General features: G+C 42.8%; 1 protein-coding gene across 8 annotated transcripts in view; it reads right to left on the reverse strand.

Moving 5' to 3' along the window:
* The window catches only part of OSBPL3 (oxysterol binding protein like 3), a 911347-nt gene that overhangs the window by 265436 nt on the left and 622776 nt on the right, over positions 1–23135 (reverse strand). For all 8 annotated transcript variants that reach the window (XM_069211408.1, XM_069211401.1, XM_069211406.1 and 5 more), the window contains one exon: positions 21875–21968. In XM_069211408.1, the coding sequence (XP_069067509.1) occupies positions 21875–21968 (94 nt within the window). The remainder of the gene's footprint in view (positions 1–21874; positions 21969–23135) is intronic.

A 23135-nucleotide genomic window follows, 5' to 3' on the forward strand; every position in this document is an offset into this window, starting at 1 on the left:
GTTGGTTTTGCACCGGGTCCTAACCATGAAACCTATGAAAGACTCATTACTATTTGCCTTGCATCAATACCTCTTAATTAGGACAGTCCCAACCTTATACATGGTTAAGAGGAGGACATCTAGCCTGTGGTGCTCTTGGGAAAGGCCTGAGCTATTCTCTTTTTCCACTACTTCTACCACTGCCACAACTAACTGAATGATTCAGTGCTGCTATCTTTGCTCTGTTTCAATACTTCTCAACAGGTGAAGCACTTGGTATGTTGAGTCCCATAATGAGTGCCACTAAGTTGATTATTTCCCTTTCTTGTGGATGTTTCAGTTCTCTGTTTGGCTAGGGATGCAGTGTCACACATGCTTGGCCCTGGGGTTTGGGTCTTTGTTTGTTTGTCATGGCATGACCCATTCTATGTGCAATTAAATAAATGGGTCTGTTTGGAGATGTGCTGAATCATTAACAATATCATGATTCCACCTCCTCTTGGGCTTCTTGCACCACAGCCTCCTGTCTCCCTTCAGAGTACAGTACTTGATCCTCAGGTTAGTGCACACTAATCCATAGTTTAATTTATTAATCCAAGACTGAGTTTCTTGAAAACATGGGTACGTTCTTGGATATCGGACATTGTATAAATCCCTCAGACCTAGAGAGGCCCAGGGCTCCAGACTTTTCTTAGGATTGCTCGGAACTTTGAACTGACGTTTTTACTACAGTATTCTTTTATTAGTTGTAGTTAGTATCGGAGAAGCTTCTAACACACAAACTTGCATTTGAGATTTGATTTTGAACATAGAATATTATTACCTTCTCGGAAGTGCCAGAAAACTACAGTATATTTTCGAAATTGTTCATGCACTCTTATGGAATATTTATGATGAAGCCTTACTCCGAACCTGCATCAACACCATTGAGGTCCAGAGACTTCAGACCCCACTAGGTAGTGTTGCAGGGCAGCAGTGAAGGCCCAGAGTCGCCAGTCCGTCTTTTCTTGTTTTATCCTAGTCCCCCTTTCCCTTTGGGGGAAATTTGTGAAATTGGATTGATGTTGTTGCTGCCCCAGCTGGGATTGGGGGTCCAGCATGGCCTCCGTGGTAGGAACCAGATGAATACATGACAAAATGCTTTGTGGCTTGCACTTATGTTTGTTATGAATTTAATGTACTGTTTGACACAAGTGGCTGAGTGGGGCAGAAATGACATTGTGAAGATCTTGTGTCCACCACCCTAATGGACTACCTGTCATTTTTTTTTCTGATTCAAATGGATGAGGTTCCTATATGGTGCATCTCTGTGCAAAGGAGGACTATCATGTTGCTGGTGTGCTGACAGGCCGGAGACCTGGGCACATGGTCTACAACCACTGCTGATTTTTGGCGAGACTACAAAGTTTCAACCCCCATGAAACTATGCATTCTCGGTGCCTAGGAATCCATTTCTAACTAAGGTCATCAGAGGACAATGATGGCAAATAAAATGCCTCACAGAAGATCTGAAAGAACTTTTTATGGCTTCTAATGAGCAGGCAGAATAGTCAGACTGGTGCGATTATAAGCAAGTGTATTTTGTAAGATAAATAAGACAGAGGCTTAGCGTGCAAAGAAGTATAGTGAAAGCTGTAGAAAATAAACTGAAGAAGCCAGTGAATGTGGTACTCTTTGAAATGTACATATGTTTTACAATTCCTTGAGGGTAATACAGATACCACTAAGTAATAATCCAGACAGGCTTGAGAATCATGTTACTTTGAATGAAAATTAATGCGGTAAAAAATAGTTTTAAAAGGAGAAAATATAAGATTTTATAGAAGGAAGAAAGAGTAAAAAGAAATGACGTATATTAACGGTATACCAGGATTACCAAATGCAACAGTGCTTGTATGGTTACTTTGCACTAGGTTATGTTCTACTGTAAAACAGTGACAATTCAAAAAAAGAATTTACACACACAAAAAAAAAGAACGATGCGCTACAGGGAGAAAAATTGGCTGTGGTAAGTTTACCACACAATACTTTGAGTACCTATAGATATACACAAGAGAAAATCCTACATAGGCTGGTTAAAAGACTGAACGTTGGCACCACATACATCAACTGTGTCCCTGGGGGTTATAAATATAGCTTTTTGATTAAAAATCATAAATGAAAAAAGCTGGCGATTGCTTTATTCTTGAAATCTATATATAAAGTCCCATATTGTATTTTAAACTTTGGGTGTTTTAATGTTAGTTTACTTTGCTATAATTTTGCTTGAGAAGAAAGTGCACAAGTTCTTATTTATTCAGGTTTTTTTCCCCCCACACATAGGCACAACAACAGAAAGTACAATTACGTCACATCACACCACCCATATCCAAGTCCTCAGGCATATTATTTGGAACCACCAACTGCTGGGGGGGGGACTGTGCCCCCAGACTGAATAGACAGATCATAGTAGCCCCCCCCCCATTTTCCCCATATCTTAGTGAATTTGGGAAGGCAACCCCTGCTGATATAAATCGGTTCTTCCTGCTTGGCACACCAATCCATGCCAGCCCTCCATACGCATAGTGTTAGAGGATGTTGACATTTCCGCTTGCATGCAATGTCCCTTTTAGCAACTATTGTGGCTAGGCCCACAGACATTCAGTGCATTCGCATCCCCCCCACCCACCAACCTTATCTAGGAGGCCCAGCAGAGCAAACCTACATGTCAGCACCAACAGTCTATCTAACACTCAGGATACAATTTGAGCTATAAGCTTCCATTAACGAGCCACAGAAGGACACTGCTACACCGTGTGAAAAAAGTCAGCATTTGTGAGTGAGAGGAGGGTGCAGTGAGGTTCAGAGAGAATTCTTGCATTCTAGAGCTGCTGCAGTGGAAAATAAGTTGTGTGCCGCTAATGCAGTTGTACCATTCGCAGGCATGTTTCAATAGCAATTGTGCTGGAGCGTCTCGAGCACCTCTGGGGCATTACAGACCAGGGAGCTGTAAATCTGAGGAATGCCGCCACAGCCCAGGCATCCAATGGCAAATTTAGCCTTTAAATGGGTTAAATTCAGGTAGATCAATGAGCTCTGAGCGGTGCATTGTGAGTGCATGTCAGAGTTGCAAATATTTATGAAATTGAGAATACGAGAGCTTTACGGCCATCCGTAGGCCCCGAAATGAATGCATGTGCGACTGCTCCAAAGTATCCTTCTGTTGTAACCCCAATCAAGTCCAGCCTCAGAAGACCTCCCGTTGAGCTGTATGACTGAGCTGTGGCCACTCAAGCGGCGTGTCTGTTAGGTTAGCCTTTTGTCTCAATCCGTGAACATACTGGCCACTGGTCCAAACAAGAAAGACCATCTTAGTGACTTCTGCTGTGTGGGAGGGGATGTGCCAGCCGCAGAGGATGTGCATCACGTTATCAAGACCAAAGTGGGCTAGCTACCCCCATCTTAAACTGACCTTAACACTTATTAAAGACTATATGGGGGGATCGACCCCTCTATAGGAAGTAGTGGAAGAGTGCTGCAACTTCTCTAACAGGGGGATGTGGAGCAGGAAATTTTGTAACACATACAGAAAGAGGAGGAGTGTCCTCATTTTGACGAATGCCACTTGTCCCAAATTGTTTATGGGGAGTTTTTTTTTTCAGGTGTACAAGTGGACTTTAGTATTAGTCAGTATAGGAGTGAGATTTAGGCTACGAGTGAGCTGCAGCACCATAGCAATGTGAACGCCTAGATACTTAAGGCTAACACGATGGATCCGGATGTCTGATGGACACAAAAGTGTGGCGTGGTCACTGCATATTGGTACAAGAAGCAATTTGTTTTGATTTGTGCAGAAACCAGAAGCCTTTACAAACATTCCAAGGATGTCTAGTACCCTTGGGCCAGACGCTTGAGGGTCTGCAAGAAAAAGGAGATCATCCACATACCTATCCCTCCAACACCCTAACCCAGCTCCATCCCCTCACCCAGGCATCACAACGTATAACATTGGCCAAAGGCTCCACGGCCAGAGCAAAGAGGAGTGAAGAAATAGGGCACCACTGCCTAGTTCCATGCTAAATCAGGAAGGTGCGAACAGCACTGCATTAATGAATACTTGTGCTGAGGGCCTGTGACAGAGGTGCCTAACATACTTACGGAAAGTAGAGCTCAATTCTCATATTCTGGAGAACTAGGTCTAAATAGGTCCAGCTGACAGTCAAAGGCCTCTTCAAAATCTCTGAGCAGGAGTGCTGTAGAGTCAGGTATATCACGAATGTAAGCCAGTGTGATGTGAACACGCCTGATACAGTGCCGAGCACTACGGTGAGGCACGAATCAGCACTGGTCTGGATGTACTAGAGAACCCAAAACCCCTTGTGGCCTGGTGGCCAACGTCTTAGCAAAGAATCTTATTTTGGTGTTAATCAGAGATATGGGATGATATGATGCACAGTGATCCAGAGGGTTTCCTGCTTTAGGGAGGGCCACTATGGAGGCTAAGTCCAGGTCATGTGGGAAGAAGCTGATCCGTGCCATTTCAGTGTAGAGTTTAAGCGGGTGGGGAACAAGGATGTCATGGAATTTACAATGGTATTCAAGGGAAAACCTTCTTAAGCCAGGGGTGTTCCTGGGATTCAGTGCAAGGATCTCTGTCCATATCTCATCTTCTGTGAAAGGGGACTCCAGCTCCCCCTTTTGAGACCTCGTGAGATGTGGAAGAGGGACATCATCTAGGAATGGATTAGCCATTTCCTGAGCAGTCTATGGTTGATGAGCATAAAGCAGCTCGTAAAAGTCTGTGAAAGCATTGGCTACAGCAACTGGGCATTTAAAGGGTAGTACCCAGGGTCTGTAATGGAAGGGGTCAGTATGGAGCTTACACCTCTAGCAGCAAGCCAAAAGAGGAGCTTACCTCTCTTATCACCCTGCACATAACTGCAGCAGATAGATTCTCTTCCACACTATCAAGCTTTGTGGAAAGCCAGCTGCTGTATTGATTTCTGGTCGAGCCTGAGCTGTTGATGCAGTGAGTCAGACGTGCTATTGGCAGTTTTAGTCTCCAGGCACAATATGGGGATTCAGCCTCTGATGTGTCTAAATTTGTCCAGCTCAGGAAGTTTAAGACCTGTCTTGGCCACACCCCTAACTGTGCCCTACACAACTGATCCAGTATTGATCTCAAAGTAAGAGCGAAGTTCTGTGTATATATATATGCTCTATGAACCGGTCGTCTGCAAGAACCAGGCACTTAAGCACCAGAGGTGTCATTTGTATGGCACAGGGGTCCCTCTATGAAGCATAAGGAGTTAGTGATAGGAGATCCCACAAGGAACAATGTTTGCGGCAGTCGTGCATATCCTATTGATGGCAGGAAGGAGTGGGAAATCAATGTGAGATGGTTTTAGTACCTGCAGATGTATGCGTATATGACCATACAGTCAGGTGCCACACCTGCCAAACATTACATAAGCCCTGGCAGACTTTCTAGTAGACAAACACCTTGGATGTCTCCTGCTGGTGCCTTAAAGGGGGTGATGACACATCCAAGTATGGGTTTAAAGTGCTGTTAAAGTCTCCTCCATGTATCACTGTCCTGGGAAGCAGTTTCGCCATCACTTTTGTGAGCTTATTAAGGGTCTGTTGAGTGAGTATGTATATGCTAAGAACATTATATGGTTTCTCCTCAAGTGTTTACTCCAACTCTATGAAGCAGTACTGAAGGTCACGTATGAAGTATGTAAACTACTAGGGGAAATGTCTGTAGACCAATATAGCTGCTCCCCCGGGAGGCCTATGTAATCCAGAATCCAGAACAGTCATGTCTAAATCTGTGCAAAAAGGGGCAGCTGAAGCCCAACAGATGAGTCTCCTGCAACAGGACAACCCCAAGCAGATGCCACTTAATAAAGCAAAGAACCACTCAGTACCTATTGTGAATAAGAAGGCCATTAACATTCCAAGAAAGGATGTGAAAGTAAGCCATACAGATCACTGGTGGACTGGACTAGTGTCTGGTGGAGCATTGGTGGAAAAAGAGGCAAGTGGTGTCGGCTGGCTGTGTGTGGGTACAAACGGATAACAAATGAGACCTAATGCGACCTGAAAACAATCCCACCCCTCCTATCAACCACAAGACCCCACCCAACACTTCTACCCCAAAAGCATCTGTTGCCCTAAAGTCCCCAACAACAACGACTGAATACATTGTGGGGTATTCAAGATGGACCTCCTCTGAAGCCGGATTCTATGTCTACATTCGATGAGCACCCTGAGCCCAGGGCCGATAACCAGTCACAGGAAAGGACTGGAAGTGTCTCATGGCTATTGCTTCTGTCTCTCTGGGGATTCCCCAGCACCAGAAGCCTCATATGCAAGATGTCTGTATCCACACAGAATGGCAGAACAGCAGGGGACTGTTTTCCGCTCACCAGGGAGACCAGGGGTTCAATGTCCGAGGATTCAGGTGAACGCTTGTGTAAACTATGGCCCCATCAGGGTATGTTCTACCGGTGGGGCCTGAAATACATAGAGGTGGAGTCAGGTCTTCTTTGGATACTATTCCTGGAGGATTGTGACACCTGAGCCCCCTCTTTTCCGCCAACCTACCCCCAGGCCTCCTACTGTGTATTGAAAAAAATAGGGGCAGGACTTGTAGATCACCTTCAGTTTGGCTAGATATTGCAGGTCCATTGCCTTTAATTTTACTTTCACCACCTCAAATTTCCACTGCTTCCAACGGCACTTGTATAATCAGGAAAGATCATAATTGGAGTCAATTGAAGAGTGAGCTTCTCCTGGCTGCACGCATGGCACAGGATGACGTCCATGTCTCTGTGAATCAGAATTTTAGCAATGATGGGGTGTGATGGTGCACCTGGTGGGTGTCTTTGAGCCATGGCTCGATGTACTTGTTTCACCATGAACCATTCCAGGAGGGAAGACTTAACCCAATTTTCTATAAAGAGTTTTGTCTGTGGAATTAGGCATCCTCAGGGAACCCATAAAGCGAAGATTGTTACACCTAGAGCAGATTTCTGCATCTTCCGCCCTTGCCTCTAGGATGCGGGAAGCAGAGGTCACTGCAGTCACTTTGCCTTAAGATCCGTGGTACCATTTTCCAGAGTAGAGAGACTACTCTCCACCTCAGTGACTGCCTCTACCACACTGCGTAGATATTGGCAACGTCCACCCTCACCTCACCAATTTTTGTCTGAAGCACTACATGGAAAGTTTGAATAGCCTGCAGAATTTGGGCCACCTCCATAGAAGCCAGGGACCTAGAGGCCAGGGCCCAGCAACCTGGTGGGCTCCAGGAGGCAGGAGGTAAATGTGTAATTTTCTGGCTGCGCAGCTAGTGACAGACTATTGTCTTTCCCCACGACAGCTGCAAGCACCATGCATGAAGGCTCTAGGCTCTGGAAAAGAGAGGTGGGCTACAAGGTCCCAGCAGACAGGGCAGGCACAACCATCACCCCTGCACATCTTTTCCCAATGGGGAGGTCACTGAGGGTAATGTGTCTCCCCTCAGCCGACTTGCCTTGAAATCACAGAGACAGCACGAGCAGCCGGAGTTCCACACCAAGAGGCCGGCCTTGTGGTGTGAAGGAGTGCAGTCTGAGTATTCCCGTTGGGTGCACCATCCCCATGGAGGAGCACCCTAGACCTCGAGCCAAGCCATGAGAGGCATTCTTTGCCAAAGGGGCCCAGCAGCACCACCTGTCTGGGGGATACAGGATCTAGGGAAAAATGAACTGTCCCACAGCTGCACACCAATTCGATCACATGGGCAGCTGGAGGGACTGCCCCAATCACCTTTGTATTACCAACAGTTCCATTGGGAGAGAGGGGGCAACAGCACCTGCAGGACCGCAAGATTTACAAGGCCAGTATGATAGGGTGAGTCCAGTGGCCTGCTCTGGGTCCTTTGAGAACTGAGTGCTGGGTCGATCAACTGCACCACCACTCCTCCTCCTCCTCACCTGTGTGCTCGGCCTGGTCCGGAAGCCCAGCCCACAGAGCTCAAGCAGGATCCAGGCTAGGTCTGAGAGCACACAGCACCAGAAAGATGCATGAGTGCCCCAGGCTCCCACATCTCTCCTCAGCTCTCGCCAGTAGGTCCCCGTAACCACTCCCAGCCAAGCGGGTGCAGTCCATACTCAGTGGCACTGGGTCTTCAGGGTGTGGCAGTTAGGCCCCACTGTCACTGCTGGCTGGGCACCATGTTGCCCATTGGATCGTTTGTCACTCCCTCCTCTGCATCAGCCTCTGAACAGCAGGCGAGCATCCACATGTCTGCCATCTTGCCTGCTGCAGCCACGCTCTCATTGTCTTCAGTGTTTGTATACATATCTCAAAGTTGGCATTAGAGTTATATTTAAAGTGCCAACTCTGTGACTACATGGGATGCACTTGGCTGTGCTCTTATGTGGGTTTTGCTCCTTAAGCAGACCAACAATCTTTTTGCATCCAAGAATAAAAGACGTTGCCTGTTTAGTTGCATCCTGTGTTTACTTCTCAAGTAGAGAATGAGAAATCTATCTTATGAAGCAGTTGTACCATCACAGTTCAAATTAGGGGGCAGACCAAAAAAAAATACTCCATGCAATCAAATTTAATGTTCATCTAACACCTGCCCATTAAAAAATAGCCTAAAGGAAATAGATATCCTGAAGGAACATCTGTATTTAATAAGAGGGTTATTGCTTCCTTTCAGAATTAATCACATAACCAGTCCATGCTTCATTTGCAGCCATGTTGAACAGATCTCCAACGGAGTAGGCCTCTTCTTTGAGGGCACAAACAAAACGTGCATTGGCAAAGCCAAAAGGTCGAAGCTAGTTTAAGTTAGTTTGTTTTTTGTTGGAATACCTTGGATGGATTGAGGGATACTAAATTATTACACAGATTTCAAGAGCCACCAAACATTTGCTGCTTAATTCAGTGACTTTTAGTAAAATGCTGAGTCCAATAATTCAAACTGCTACAAGGCCTTCACAGACCTGCAAAAGATAAAGAAGACCAATACATATAGTGTCAGTTGTGAAAATACTACGATGGATTTCATCCAGTGTTTGTATCACTTTCAAAATCCCAAACACCATACAAAATCATCTAAGGCAACTCACTGCAGTTCAACAAAGAGGTTGCTTGCATAGTTGGCTACAGACTGCAAGATTTTTTTAAACTCTTCCATTATCCAAGACAGAAGGCATCTGTACTTCGCAATAGTATATTGATGCAACTCGAACAAAGCTTTTAAGAATCAAATCCTTCCCTCTAAAGAGCATTAAATGGTAGAACCAGAAGTGCTCACGGTGGCTACCGCCAGTGCTGTATTAGTGGAACCTAAACACACAGCAGGTTAGGATATTAACTGACAAATTATAGAGCAGGGATCAACAACCTTTTCTATAGTGAGAGCTACTTCTGATCAGTGAAAATTATTGCGAGCTACTGAGGGCTAAGCAACTGGCACATTGGTACCAGACACCCCCACGGCCCAGCTACTATGGTTTGAACAAAATACTTTGACTCTGGGCACTATGATAGGGCTGCCATGTGTGTCAGTGACAGCATGGTCTCTTGGGATGTATGAACTTGTGGCTATATGAATTTGATCTGTGTACAGGTGACTGAGAGACTGTCACATGTATCTTTCTCCATATGTGGCACCGTTACATGTATAACACAGAAATATAACAATTTTATTTAATGGGAGAAATGTAAAGTGCAAAACATGTTCTGCAAAACGTTCTGAATATAAAATATTTTTCTGCACTTTAATTTTCTCCAACTTGAAATAATGGCTGTATTTTTCACTCAAATATGGCACTGTGTTGAGAAAATTAAACTGAAGAATTAACTTTGTTTATATGGATCCTATAAAAATCATTTAAATGTTCTCCTTTTTCCAAGTGTCACATTTACAAACACCAGGCATCTCACTCCCAGTGGCAGACAGACATGGTTCCATATGTTTAACAGAAAAATACATTTGTTTAAATGGAGGAGTTTTAAGTGAAGAAACATGCTTCATAAAACATTAAAATGTAATTGGTTTAATTAAAATTGGAGAAAGATATTAAGACTTAATGTTTCATAGAAAATGTTTTTTTCACTTTAATTTTCAGTAATAAATATGGCAGAATGCCTACTACCACTGGGAGCAAAAGGCCTGCTACTCTTAAATGCAACACTTTGAAATGGGAGAAAGTTAAAATGACTGAAGAGTTAACCATTAAGGTAACTTCCCATTTTAATTATCTCCCATTGAAAAGCATTCAGAAAAATAATTTTGTTCTCTCACTCCAATACTGAGTCGAAAATGACTTATTTAAGAGTTAAATACTTTAGTGCTTCTGGTATTCACCTCTGTGTCCCAGCCTGGCCCAAAAATCTAACTAAGCACTGCTCATCATCAAGTAATTATTCCAAATGGTAATGCTTAGTTTAAGGATTTCATTTTTAATTCAACAAAGCAAGGAGTGTCGACATATGGAATATGGTAATATGTTTTTTAAAACTATTCCACGTTGTCCCTTTTAAACTCAACTATGTCAAAATTCTAAACATACCTTTGTAAAACGAAACAGGGCAACTATACATTTGTAACAAAAATGATACGCATAGTATGCATCCAAGGGTTAGAACATTTACAATGAAAAACAACTTGCGACATATTGTCTCATCTGTTTTTTGACAAGGACGTCGAATAGATTTGCCATTTGCAAAACTTGGTCTCTCTACGAAACGTCCCGATTTATGTTTGTAATGGCTTACATCAAGGGTAATTCACCACATACTAATGCACTTACATCATCATCATCAAATTATTCCTGAATCAGAAATCCATACAAAATTAGGACATTGTGGTCAATATTTCACTCGTCAATCAATATGCAAAAATCAGATTCATAATAGCAGATTCCAAAGGCCCTTCAAGGCGCAGGTGAAGAATGTGTATACCATACTTCAAAATCTATTCAAGAGGAATTGCAGTAAAAGGTGGTGCATCTGGGGAGCAACAGGCTTACTGCACAATATGAAACTAATTTCAAATGAACACCGGTCGCGGTTGTCTAGAGAGGGAGCAAGGCACAAGTATTTCGTCAGATGTTGCCACCCAGACAGGGCCACAAGGGCGACTCATTTTATAACCAACTTTATTCGAAATTAAACTTCTCAATTCAAGAATTAGCTTTCATCCTAAAACCACCCCTCGGGTGCTCTTCGATAAACATTTATAACTCCATTACATATTTCACTTGAAATATGCTCTATTAGTTATAATTCGTAGTGTGTATGTTCGAATTCCCATTTCTATTGCACATGTATTTCTTTCAATTTCACCTGGTCTAGGAGCCTCAAGGCAGAGTTTTTACATGAATTGTACGTGGTATCAACAGCTCGTGGACCCACCTACCTCCAAAGGCTCACTTCAAAGAGAGGAAATGTGTACATAAAAGCACACCAGAAACTGTCGAATTAGCTTGAACTGTGAGCGGCCAGAGTCGTTTTCTTCTGATCTTTACTGGCACAATTAGAATTTCCTAAAATGGGTGCCCCTAAGAGGGATAGTTTATTTCTTTAATCTGATGGAATAATCGGCTAAATTGAAGAGCATAAAGAAAGTGAGAGAACAGTGGCATAGTGTTGTCTCAACCCATGTGCTAATTTCAGCGGTAGTGCCATTTGGGATTGTTATGCTGCAAAGCACCTCACAACTGAACAGCTTCAGGGCAGATAATCCTTTTGCATGTTGCAGGTTGGTGCACAATAGATTAAATAATTTGTACAAAAGCAGTTTTTCACATTATGAAGAACCCAAATGGAGAACAGGGAAGGAAGCAACAATGTGGTGGATTTATAGATGCATAATATACAGGAATATGCCAGTGAGCATGCCCCACATGTTACCCTGCACATTTAGATGTCTTGGTGATATGTCCACACAGAGGAGTTTAGGATCGGCAACATTACGGTTACAAAAAGTGAAAACAAAGGTACGCAGAGTTGAGCAAACAGTTTTGCAAATATGAAATGAAGTGCTTGCACTAGGGGACAAAAACAGAACTTTACAGAAAGATGTTAGTCACATAAACAAGCAGTACTGCTAGCCAATCCGGGTATAGACTGTAGTACCTCGCATGTTTTAGAACAGAACCTTTCTGACTCCTAAAGGACTCTATATCGGTGTGACGCAATCTAAAGAACAAAAAGTAATGAAAGCTTAGTTTAGAATGTTGCAGTTCACATGTACACACAAAGGAATAAAGATTTGTGATTTAGAACTTCATGTGTGGAGTAGTCGTTTGTGGGTATCCAGGCCGGAGGGGAGGACTCAAACTGGTGACAAGATAGGTGATAAGTAACCTGAAGAAGAAAGTGCTTTCCTGGAGAGTTTGCCAAGGTCCCAGTAAACTGCTCATGCGTGCCACATGTACCTTCTTCAAAATGAGGAGTCGACGGTTGGTGCATGTAGAGTCAAAGCGCAACTACAGCCAGTGTGAAACATTTGAATAGAAAGAAAGATTCACTAAGAAGTCTGTGCACCATTGGTCAAGAAGCTACAACCAAGACCCTACTAAAAGGTACCACACTGCAACGCAAAATAAAGTTATACATTATACGGTGCTTTAACACTAAAGGAGGACACAGCTAGATTTACGAAGTGCTGCAAGGCAGAGATCAACCAGGTGTTAGAAAATGCAAACTGACATGTAGAAAGGAGGAAATAAATAACTCACTGATCCCGCTAAAGAGAGTCATCATGCTGCTGCATTTGAATTCGAAGGAGCAGCTCTAGAAAAAGTGCTCAGGGCTATGATTACTTAGCTATCCATACATAAAGCAGTTGCTCATCAAGCTGCCAACTGGGGCTTAGAACAATTTCACAGGTCTTCAAAGAACAAAGAGTTGAAGGCTATTGTTGGATTCGTGAAATTTGAAGATGGTAGCTAAGAGAGACAACACCGTTCCTAATAATGTTAAAGACAATCCTGAGGCTAACATCAAAAGACTTTAAAGAATGTTTGCACAGACATGCTCATCAGGCAGCATTAGGGGGCATGCTACTCTCAAAGTCAGTACATTCCACACTGGTTTACAATGCTGCCACCTTTCTGAAACCACCACCACCTTTCGATACTGCTAAAAAGCAAAATATTGGTTAAAGAGAGACCGCATGGCTAGAGACAATTGAAGATTTCATTGATGCACTTATAGAGACAGGACGATTATCAAATATATCAAAAATCTTGCTGGTGATGGTGTGAAAGAGGTCATATCGGAAATGCTGAGAACTCATGAAGAGGTCAGGTAACGTCAGATTAAAAATGCATTGAATTTCAAGTTCAATCCAGTTCCAAACATCAATTATGAACCATACATTTTCACCCAAGAACGTCAAAGAGTTGTGAAACAATCTATGAATTTGTGGAAAGACTCGATGCGCTCATCAAACACAAAGTTCAATTAATTTAGTGATGAAGAAGCCATGCATCTCAGAGTTACTGATGAGTGCTTGTCTGATTCATTCAGATGACTTCTGCTAGAGAAACTTAGTCTGGAGCAAGTGTTGATGGCTGCCAGAGCTGAGAAGCGTGCTGGGTGACAAGCTGCCAACATGGAGCCTGGAGGTGCAAACAGTGAGTCAGTCATGACTGTGAAATGCAATCCAAAGCAAAAGACTGAAGGACAAAGTGATGGCTACACATAACAAGAAGTTGTGTTTTAGATGTGGATTTTCATTTCCACAGGAAGGAAAGTGTCCACCACTGGACAGATATGTAAAGACTGTGAGAAAGTGCCATTTTGTGACAGTGTGTAAAGCAAAGTAAAAAAAAAAATAGAACGTGTCAGTGCGAAGACAAAGTGACTGCCAGAAAGTTCAAGAAGCAACATTCAATAAACAACCATAAGGACAAGCGGCGACATCAGTTGAGACAAATGGATGCTAAACTAGTCAATTGTCATCTAAATCATCTTCAAACAGTTCCTCCTCCTCAATAAAAAGTGAAAGTGAGGAAATTGATTATATCATCTCGATGTTTACTTCAGAGAAACATGCACATGTCGGACTGGTTGCATGTGAAAAAAAAAAAAGTCAAAGAAAACTTGACATGCCAAAGCAGCCAAACCATACAAACACAGTCCAAGGATTACATTGAAAATAACTAGGTGTTCAATACCTTTCATTATCGACAGTGGTGCATTGGTAAACATAACGCCTGAAGAGAAATACAGTGAACTGTATCTATTACCGTGGCTTATGCTGTCTTAGACCAAAGTGTACACTTGGGCTGCAGTGAAGCCCCTAATAAGTCAAGGTTCGTTTGTAGCAACAGTAAGGCATAAGAAAATGAAGATACAAGTACCAATCCATCTGCTTCACGGTACAGCATCAAGTGCCTGTTTGCTCAGTTGGCTGCTGATACGCAACTCCTTTCTGTGAATTACAACATGAATGCTTATCACAAAAAGTAAGTCAATTCCCTTTGTTGTGTCATGATTTAGGAATGCTAAAAACTATGAAAGTAAAACTGCATATTAATGTGGATATCCGCCCTGTTGCTCATAGTCATAGATAATTTGTTTTTCATTTACAAGAAGCTGTTGAATAAGAACTTGAATTGTTACTTAGAATGACATTTTAGAACGTTCCACTGGTCCAAAACCATGGGTTTCTTCTACTACAGTAGTGTCTAAAAAGGACAATGAAGGAGCTGTGTGCATATGCATTGACATGTGTCAGGCAAACAAAGCAAGTCAAGGAGAACGACATCCAGGGCCACACATTGCCAACATAACGCAATTGAATTGTGCAAAGTTTTTTCCACAACTTGATTTAAGTAAAGGTTATCATCAGTTAGGACTTGAAGAAAACTGAAGGTACATTACAACCTTTTCTACATATGTTGGTTAGTTTAAATACAAGAGCCTTGGCGTGTCATCGGCTGGAGAACTCTTCCAAGACATCTTATATGTATCATACAGCCTGTTCTGAATGAATTCAACTACAGCAATGCCATTTGTTTTCAGAGCTACACAGAAGGAGCACGATAAAGCTCTCACACAAGTATGTCAATTACTCAATGATGCAAGTTTGACTGCAAATATAGACAGTTGTAAGTTCAACGAGACAGAACTGAAATTCTTTGGCCATATCTTTTCTGATGGGGTATGATGCCTGGTTGCTCAAAAGTACAAGTTCTGTCAAATGCTGATACCCCACAAGATGTTTCAATGGTAGGTTCTTTTCTTGGCATGGCCGGTTACTTTTCCAGATACATACACATATTTCCCACTGTTAGTGGAGCACCAAGAGAGCTGACGTACAAAAATGTTCCTTTTCAATGGTCACAAGAATGTGAGAAAATTTTCAAAAGGATCAAACATGTCATTGAAAATGCAAATGAAACGGCATACTTTAATCCAAAGCTTCATACAGAAGTTGTGGTCGATGCTAGCCCAGTCGAGTTAGGTGCTATCCTTGCCTACACAGTGGACTCCCACATGCTCAATGGCATATTACGGCCTATGCTAGAATAAGCCTGTCCCAACTAGAACATGGGTACTCATAACCTGAGAAAGAACGTTTGGATTTGGTATGGGCTTGTGGACATTTCCATGTATTCCTGTATGGAAAGCCTTTCACGACGGTAACGAATCATCGAGCTTTGCTGACCATCTTTGGCAATCCAAGAGCCAAGATGCTTCCTCGCATTGAACGACGGAGATTACGATTACAAGAGTACGAATATACAACTGTGCATAATACAGGATAAAATCAGGATCCTGCGGACTACTTTACAAAAGTGCCAATACAAGGTCATGGTACTTCATCTAAGATGACTGAGGCATATATTAATTTAATTGGCAAGTCAAGTACACCAGCTGCTATTTTGTTAGCTCAGATTGTCACTGCCACAAGCCATGATGGTGACCTGCTGAAGTTAAAAGACAGCATAATTACACATTGTTAGACATGGGGTCTCTAGTTGGCAGTGGTTTATACCATGTCTAAGTAGAGACCCTCACTCTAATCAGGGTAAGGGAGTCACACACCTAAGACAACCCCTGCTCACCCCCTTGGTAGCTTGGCACAAGCAGTCAGGCTTATCTCAGAGGCAATGTACAAAGTATTTGGGTACACACACACACTGAAAACACCACAAAAGTACTCCACATCAGTTAAGAAAAATAGCTAATATATATCTGAATAAAACAAGACGAAAACAATAATATCCAACATACACAAGCAAAGATACAAATTCTCAAAGATTAAACTTCAGTATAGCGCTTAGAAACACAATAGTTCCAAATGGGTCTATCATGTTGTTGACGGGGTTGTTCCCAACAGTCTGACGCTACTGGCAAGGGACAGCAGGCCAGTCATGGAGTCGCACAGACCCTCAGGTACAGTGCCTTTGAAAACAACAAAACAAAGACATTGCACGGAGTCGTGGAGGTGAGGTTCCATGAGAGTCAGCACAGCGTTGGTTTCCTTACTGCTACTGGGAAGGTGAGGCATTTGTTCCTTACTGAGAGGCAGGGGAGGTGAGGTGCTGGCTCCTTACAGTTGCAGGGGGGGGGGGTGATGCAGCATTGGTGGCAAGGTGGTGTTCCTTACGATCTAGCGGGGTTGATGAATCCAGCAGGTCAAGACATGCGGCATCGACTTTGCGGGGTCACGATCACACCACAGGTGCTGCTGCAGAGTCTGGTGTCCCAGACATCAGTGAAATTGCACTCAGGACTTATGCTGTGGTGGGACTTTGGAGTCGCTGCAGCGATGTCGGGCCTATGGTGTTGGTCGTCGTCAGTGCACTCAGCGGTGACAAGAGCTCCTGGTGCAGATGGCGGCGTGAAATCTCACAGCGGCGCTGCTTCCGAAGTCGCTCTGGAATCGATGCTCTTGGTTTCCCCAGAACTCACTTCCAAGGGCCCAGGAACAGGATTTGGCACCACTTGACAAGTCAGGACTCTCAGACAGCAGACAGGTACTGACAGATTAAGTCTATAAAGTCCCTGAGACTTCTAACAGGAGGCAACCTCAGCTCAAGCCCTGGGAGAACCTTGGAAAGCAGGATGCAGAAAGAAAAGAGCAGTCCTTTCACTCCCAGGTCTGAAGTAGCAGCAGCAGGCCAGCACAGCAAAGCAACAGGCAGAGCGGTAGGTCCTCCTCCAGCATCCAGCTCTTCTCCCTGGCAGAATGTCCTCAGTCCAGAAGTGTTCTGAAGTTGTGGGGACAGTAGTCAATATTTATACTTATTTCTGCCTTTGAAGTAGGCAAACTTCAAAGGAAAGTCTTTGTAGTGCACAAGAGCCTGCCTTTCCTGCCTTGGTCCCAGACAAACTCTGGGGGACTGGAGACTGCATCGTGTAAGGACAGGCACAGCCCTATTCAGGTGCAAGTGTCAGCGCCTCCCACCACTCTAGCCCTGAGAGACCCATCAGGATATACAGGGCACACCTCAACTCCCTTTGTGTGACTATCTACAGTGAATTCACAAATAGCCCAACTGTCATCCTGACCCAGATGTGTATTCCACTGAGAGGCAGAGGCACAGAATGGTTAAGCAAGAAATTGCCTATTTTGGCATTTTCAAACTTACAATCTAAAAACAAACTTTACCCACCAATTTAATTTTATATTGTGAGTTCAGAGACCCCAAACTCCACATCGCTATCTGCTCCCAATGGGAAACTGCACTTAAAAGATATTTCTAGGCAATCCCCATGTTATCATATTGGGGAGATAGGCCTTGCAATAATGAAAAACGAATTTAGCAGTATTTCACTATCAGGACATCTACAACACATCAGTCCATGCCCTACCTTTTAAATACACTGCATCCTGCACATGGTGTTTTCTTGGGCCTACCTTAAGGGTGACTTACCTGTAGTAAAAGGGAAGGTTTGGTCCTGGCAAGTGGGTACACTTGCCAGGTCAAACTGTCAGTACAAAACTGCACAGACACAGCAGTGGCAGGTCTGAGACATTTTTCCAGGGCTACTCCAATACAATGTTAAACAGAGAGGACTTGCATTTTAGCAGTGGTTAAGTGCTCAGTGTCCTAAAGCCAGCAAAAACTAAATTCAGCACTGGATCAAAAACAGGAGGTCAGAAGCGAAAAAAAGTACAGGCGAAACCACTCCAAGAGCTCACAGGTCTAAAACACATCAGTTATGGAACAAACCCATTTGACTTCTCAGTGATGATGGTGAATATCAAAAATACAAAAATGTCAAAGATGAATTGCCCATAACTCAGGAAGGAGCTATACTGTGAGGGTCAAGATTCCCGATTCCAGAGAGTCTGCAACAGAAAGTGATTGAAGTGGCTCATGAAGGGCATTATGGTATCATTGCCACAAAGAGAGCTCTCAGAGATAGAGTTTGGTTTTCATACCTGAATGAAAGGGTTGAAAAAGAACTCAAGGCCTGTCACATATGCAACTGCTGTCAACCAATGTTATTCAACATACTCCAAACATGTCAGTAGTCCCTAGACAAGCATGGGAGAGAATAGCCATCAATTTCTTTGGTCTGCGTAATAATGGACGTTATCTAATGACGATTGTAGAGGAATACTCATTTCAGGGCCAGCTTTAGTGCTGGTGGCGCCCCCCACCCCCTACCCATGACCAACTCCTAGGAATTCTTTACTACCACTCGGCAAATGAGCCCCTCGTCCCTCCATAACCCACATTTCACATACATTAATTTGTTTTAAAGCACTTGTGAAGGCTAGCTTTACTAATCCACTCAGTTATCCACATAAAATATAGTTCTGATCTTTGCAGCAGGTACGCTACTTTATGGCGAGTCAAAGCTGCCGCTAGACAAAACTCATCTCGCTCCCTAGCAGGAACATTAATCACAATAGGTATCTTGACATTTTAATTGCTTCCTGAAGGCTGGACGCACAAGGATCTTTTCAGCAGGTACTTTTAAATTGCAAGTTTTGTAAGTTATTGCTAAACACAGCGCCCCCCTGAGGTAGGTGCCCCCAAATCCAAGTCAGCATGCGGTGCAGCCGCACCACCCTGAAGCCAGCCGTGACTCATGTTTTCCTTTGATTGAAGATCTCTCATCCACGACTCACAAAGAAGCATTTGAAAACTAGAAGACATATTTGCGACATGGGGCAATCCAGCCATTGAGAAGCCTGATAATGGTCTGTCCCTTTAATAGTAAAGATTTCAAACAGTGCATGGCGCATATGAACATCAAGCATTCTAAGGGTACACCTTTATGGCCGCAGGCCAATGGACCTGTTGAGCATTTTATAAGTACACTAAAGAAAGCAAGATGGTGTGCAACTCTTGAGAAGCTCAATTTAAAAACAGTATTGAATTCTACTCTATGAGCTTATCGTTCAACACCTCACATAACCACAGGTGGAAGTCCTGCAACTTTGATGTTTGAAAGAGCAATGACAACCAAGTTACCTCAATGGACCACCAAAAGAGGCAAAATTGAAAACATAAATCATACAAGGAATTTGGTTAACAAGCCAAAAATGAAAGCTTATGCATACAAGAGGTGACATGCAAAGAACATCTTATTTAGAAAATGAGATTTGGGGGATTGCCCAACAGATGCGCAAAAGAAAATATGATGCTCACAACGATGCTGAACATTTCCAAGTGGTGTCTACCAAGGGACACATGGTGACTGCCCAGCACCCTAAGAAATCTGTTACCAGGGACTCTTCTCACTTTAGGCCTGTGTTTTATCTGTCTTCAACGCCAAATGGTGAAAGAAAGACAGACTTTGAAAATTCAGTGACTGCTGCTCACTCCTTACCAACTATAGCAATTCCTGACACTGAAGATGACAACTTCCAGCAACCACAGCGGGTCATATGATCAAAGCCCACAAAGATTGAGGGAAGAGATATAGTTGTACATCTTTCTATATATATGTATGTCTACTGATTTTCTAAAAAAAAAAAAAAATCCACTTAACAGATGGGGAGATGTAGTGTCTGGCATGTTTTAGAATGGAACGTTTCTGACTTCTTACGGACTCCATTTCAGTGTGTTGTAATCGCTAGAATAGAATGTAATGAAATCTTGATTTAGAATGCTGCAGTTCACAGGTAAACACACAGGACTAAAGACATGTGATTAGTGGCTTAGTGTGTGGCATAGTCATTGGCGCGAACCCAGGCTGGGGAAGACGCAACATAAATGACTCAGCAGAATTTCCAAATGTTGACTGAAATATTAGCTACCATAACAGAGAATATAAACTATTCTTGCTCAAGAAATCGCAGCCTCTCAGGTGCAGGTGACCCTGTGAGTAAAGAGCCATGGATGTTCTCCTTGGCACTGCCAGGCCTGTCTACCTTCTAATGAGGTCTCCTTCACAGAACGGCCACTAAAAAAGTAGCACTTGAATGGGTGCTGAATTCCTGTGGTGCATCAAAAGAAACAGTGTTTTGAACTGCCGCACTGTGGAAACAAATAGTCATAAAAATCAGCAATGAAGCGGGGTAGTTGTCGCTGTCCTGCATCTTCCTCCTCAGTCCATGACTGTTGGTTAGCTAAGGAGATTTGCCTAGTGAACTTTTTTGTTGACTCCATCATGCCTTTATGATGGGCGGGCCTGAGAGAGTGAACAGGCCTATTCGAAACTGTAGAAGGACTAGTGATTGGTCACAGCACTGGGAATATATGAGGGGAGTGTTGCATCATTTTTTTAACATAACCACTGTCTTTTTTTTAAATAAAGTTAGATATAGCATTTGGAATTTTTAGAAGCACCGTCTTATTTATCTTTTTGTTGCCAATTCTGTGTGAGCTTGAAATTATAACCTACGAAGGAGGAAAATACTTTACTAATCAATCTGTGTGGAAACAAATCAGCAGTGAATAACTAAATCTGAGCAGAATGAGGATAGCCACTCCAAGACACAGACCCTGAGAAGTGCTGGCTGCAGGATATTGAGTTGTGGATACAAGTACAGTTGGGGTGGCCACCTGCACAGAAGACTGCCCAAATGGATGGCATTTTAGTGGGTGGTCCATACCTCCTGCATAAGCCACTCCTGGTGTGCGGGAGCAGTCTGCTTCTACAGGCTGCCAGCTTGCACTGCACACAAACCTTTTCAGTTCCCTGCAAGTTGGACGTGTTGTGTGCACGGATGGTGGCTATTTGTGGACTACTTACCTCTTGACAGCATCAGGCAAAATGCCATCACTCACAGTGTATGACATACAAATCACCCAAAGGCTGTCTGGTTGACTGAGCTCTGCATGTGAATGATACTACAAAGGCCACACGAGCAAGAAATGTTGGCCCTCCCTATATATGCCGTTCTGTGGGCTGATCTAAAATGGGTACGACTTTTCAAGCAAGCAGTGGCTGAAGGGGTCTGACTCAAAACACATATGTTTGCTATGTATATATATTGTGTATTATTTACAAGAAGTCAGGAGACACAGCTAAGCTTTCTCTAAGCCTAGACCTAAAAAAAAGATCAAAAGTCTTGTATAGATCTCAGTGATTTAGGAGAATGAGCCCAAGTTATTTCCATCAGATTTATTTTCTCTCTCGTAAAACATAGCCCAACACAGTTTCTACTGGCAAGGTTAGGCAAATAAATGTAATAAAGAGGTGTGTGAAGAGAAAGAAGAGGGGTGCAGGACTTGTATACAAGTGTATTAGGATATAATGCACTTGTAATAAGATGGACACGATATGTAAGGTTTGTGACGGACTACCCTTCCATCAATCTCTAAATCAGGCCCCAAGTCTCTTCCCACACAGTGAAAATGAAGGGACCTAGATGACGTGGTAGATAATGTAGAAAATAGCCTAGATAACGTAGAAAGGAATGCACACTTGAATGTACAAGTACTAGGTCATGATTAGCCTGTGGAATACACAACACACAACATACCCAAAGAATGTCCATCGAGCTCAATATCATTACTCAAGTTGTCTTCTGAAATGTTATCGCTTATATCACTGACATAAGAGTCATCCTCGGACACCTACAAGAAGACAAACATGTTAAAAAAAAAAAAAAAAAAGTGGGTGGGCAGTTCAGGAAAAGGCATTTAAATATATTGGTTGGTGAACAAGACATCTAGAAGCACAAAATATTCTGCCGAGCTGTAAAAGCTATATTTGTCCATTATACCATTTCGGTTTACCGCATTGTACAATAAGGTATAAAGAAACATATTACACTACAATTGGTGTTGGTACATAGAACATTTTCGGAAAACAAGTAAAAGCTTGAGTCTTGGTCAAACATTTAGATAAATGCCATGACCCTGACCCCAAGATGACGACTTTCCACTACATTGACCTGAAGATTACATCAACCACAACCATTAGCTCAGCTTGCATCTACTGGGAAATGGCATATTCACTAAAGTAATACCAGCACAGTACTAGCAAAGTGAGACTTGGTGGAGGTAAGGGCATTATAAGTTTAAGGTCATACTTCATGTAAGGCGAGTCGATGCTTACTAGTCCTCAGATTATGATTTTTTTTTACTGGGCCAACTGAAGATCAGCCCAAAGCCTTCATGTATCGCAGAACTAGAAATGATGTCAAACAGGAGACTAAAAATAGGACTTCACTAACTGGCACACAAAGTCCAACCTGACAAAGGATGCCTATGTTTTAAGTAGGGTGTGCAAATTGTGCTCAATTTCCTTTTGGTGTAAGTATATGAACTTTTAGAAAAATAAAGCGAATTACAGAAAATGTAAAATCTGGCATTTTGTGCTATGTTTTAGTGCACAATGCATCCCCGCATCAATTTAGGATGTGAGGGAGCACTTCGCATTAACAAAAAAAAAAAAGCACGAAAACGCAAGTGCCAGCAACGAGATCTACTTGCGTTCTGTCTGTTCAAGTTGTTCTGTTGCTCCCACAACAGTATTTTTACCCAAGCAATCCCAAATTACGCCAAATAGTGGAATGACAATCTTGCAGAATTTCTATCAAAAACATAACATTACAAGATTTCAAGTCATAGAGCTAATGGTATGTCTATGTTGATTGCAGAATATGTATTCTTAACATAATGTGAAAGATGTAGCAAAGAAACATCAAAGACAGTGTACCTGCAAATGTGTTTAGTTATTTTGATAAATACATCTTTGGGAATGGTAGATAGTTTTCTTTTTCAACAGAAAAGTAGCAA

The sequence above is a fragment of the Pleurodeles waltl genome, chromosome 10, assembly GCF_031143425.1.
Source record: "Pleurodeles waltl isolate 20211129_DDA chromosome 10, aPleWal1.hap1.20221129, whole genome shotgun sequence".
NCBI classification, from domain to species: domain Eukaryota; kingdom Metazoa; phylum Chordata; class Amphibia; order Caudata; family Salamandridae; genus Pleurodeles; species Pleurodeles waltl.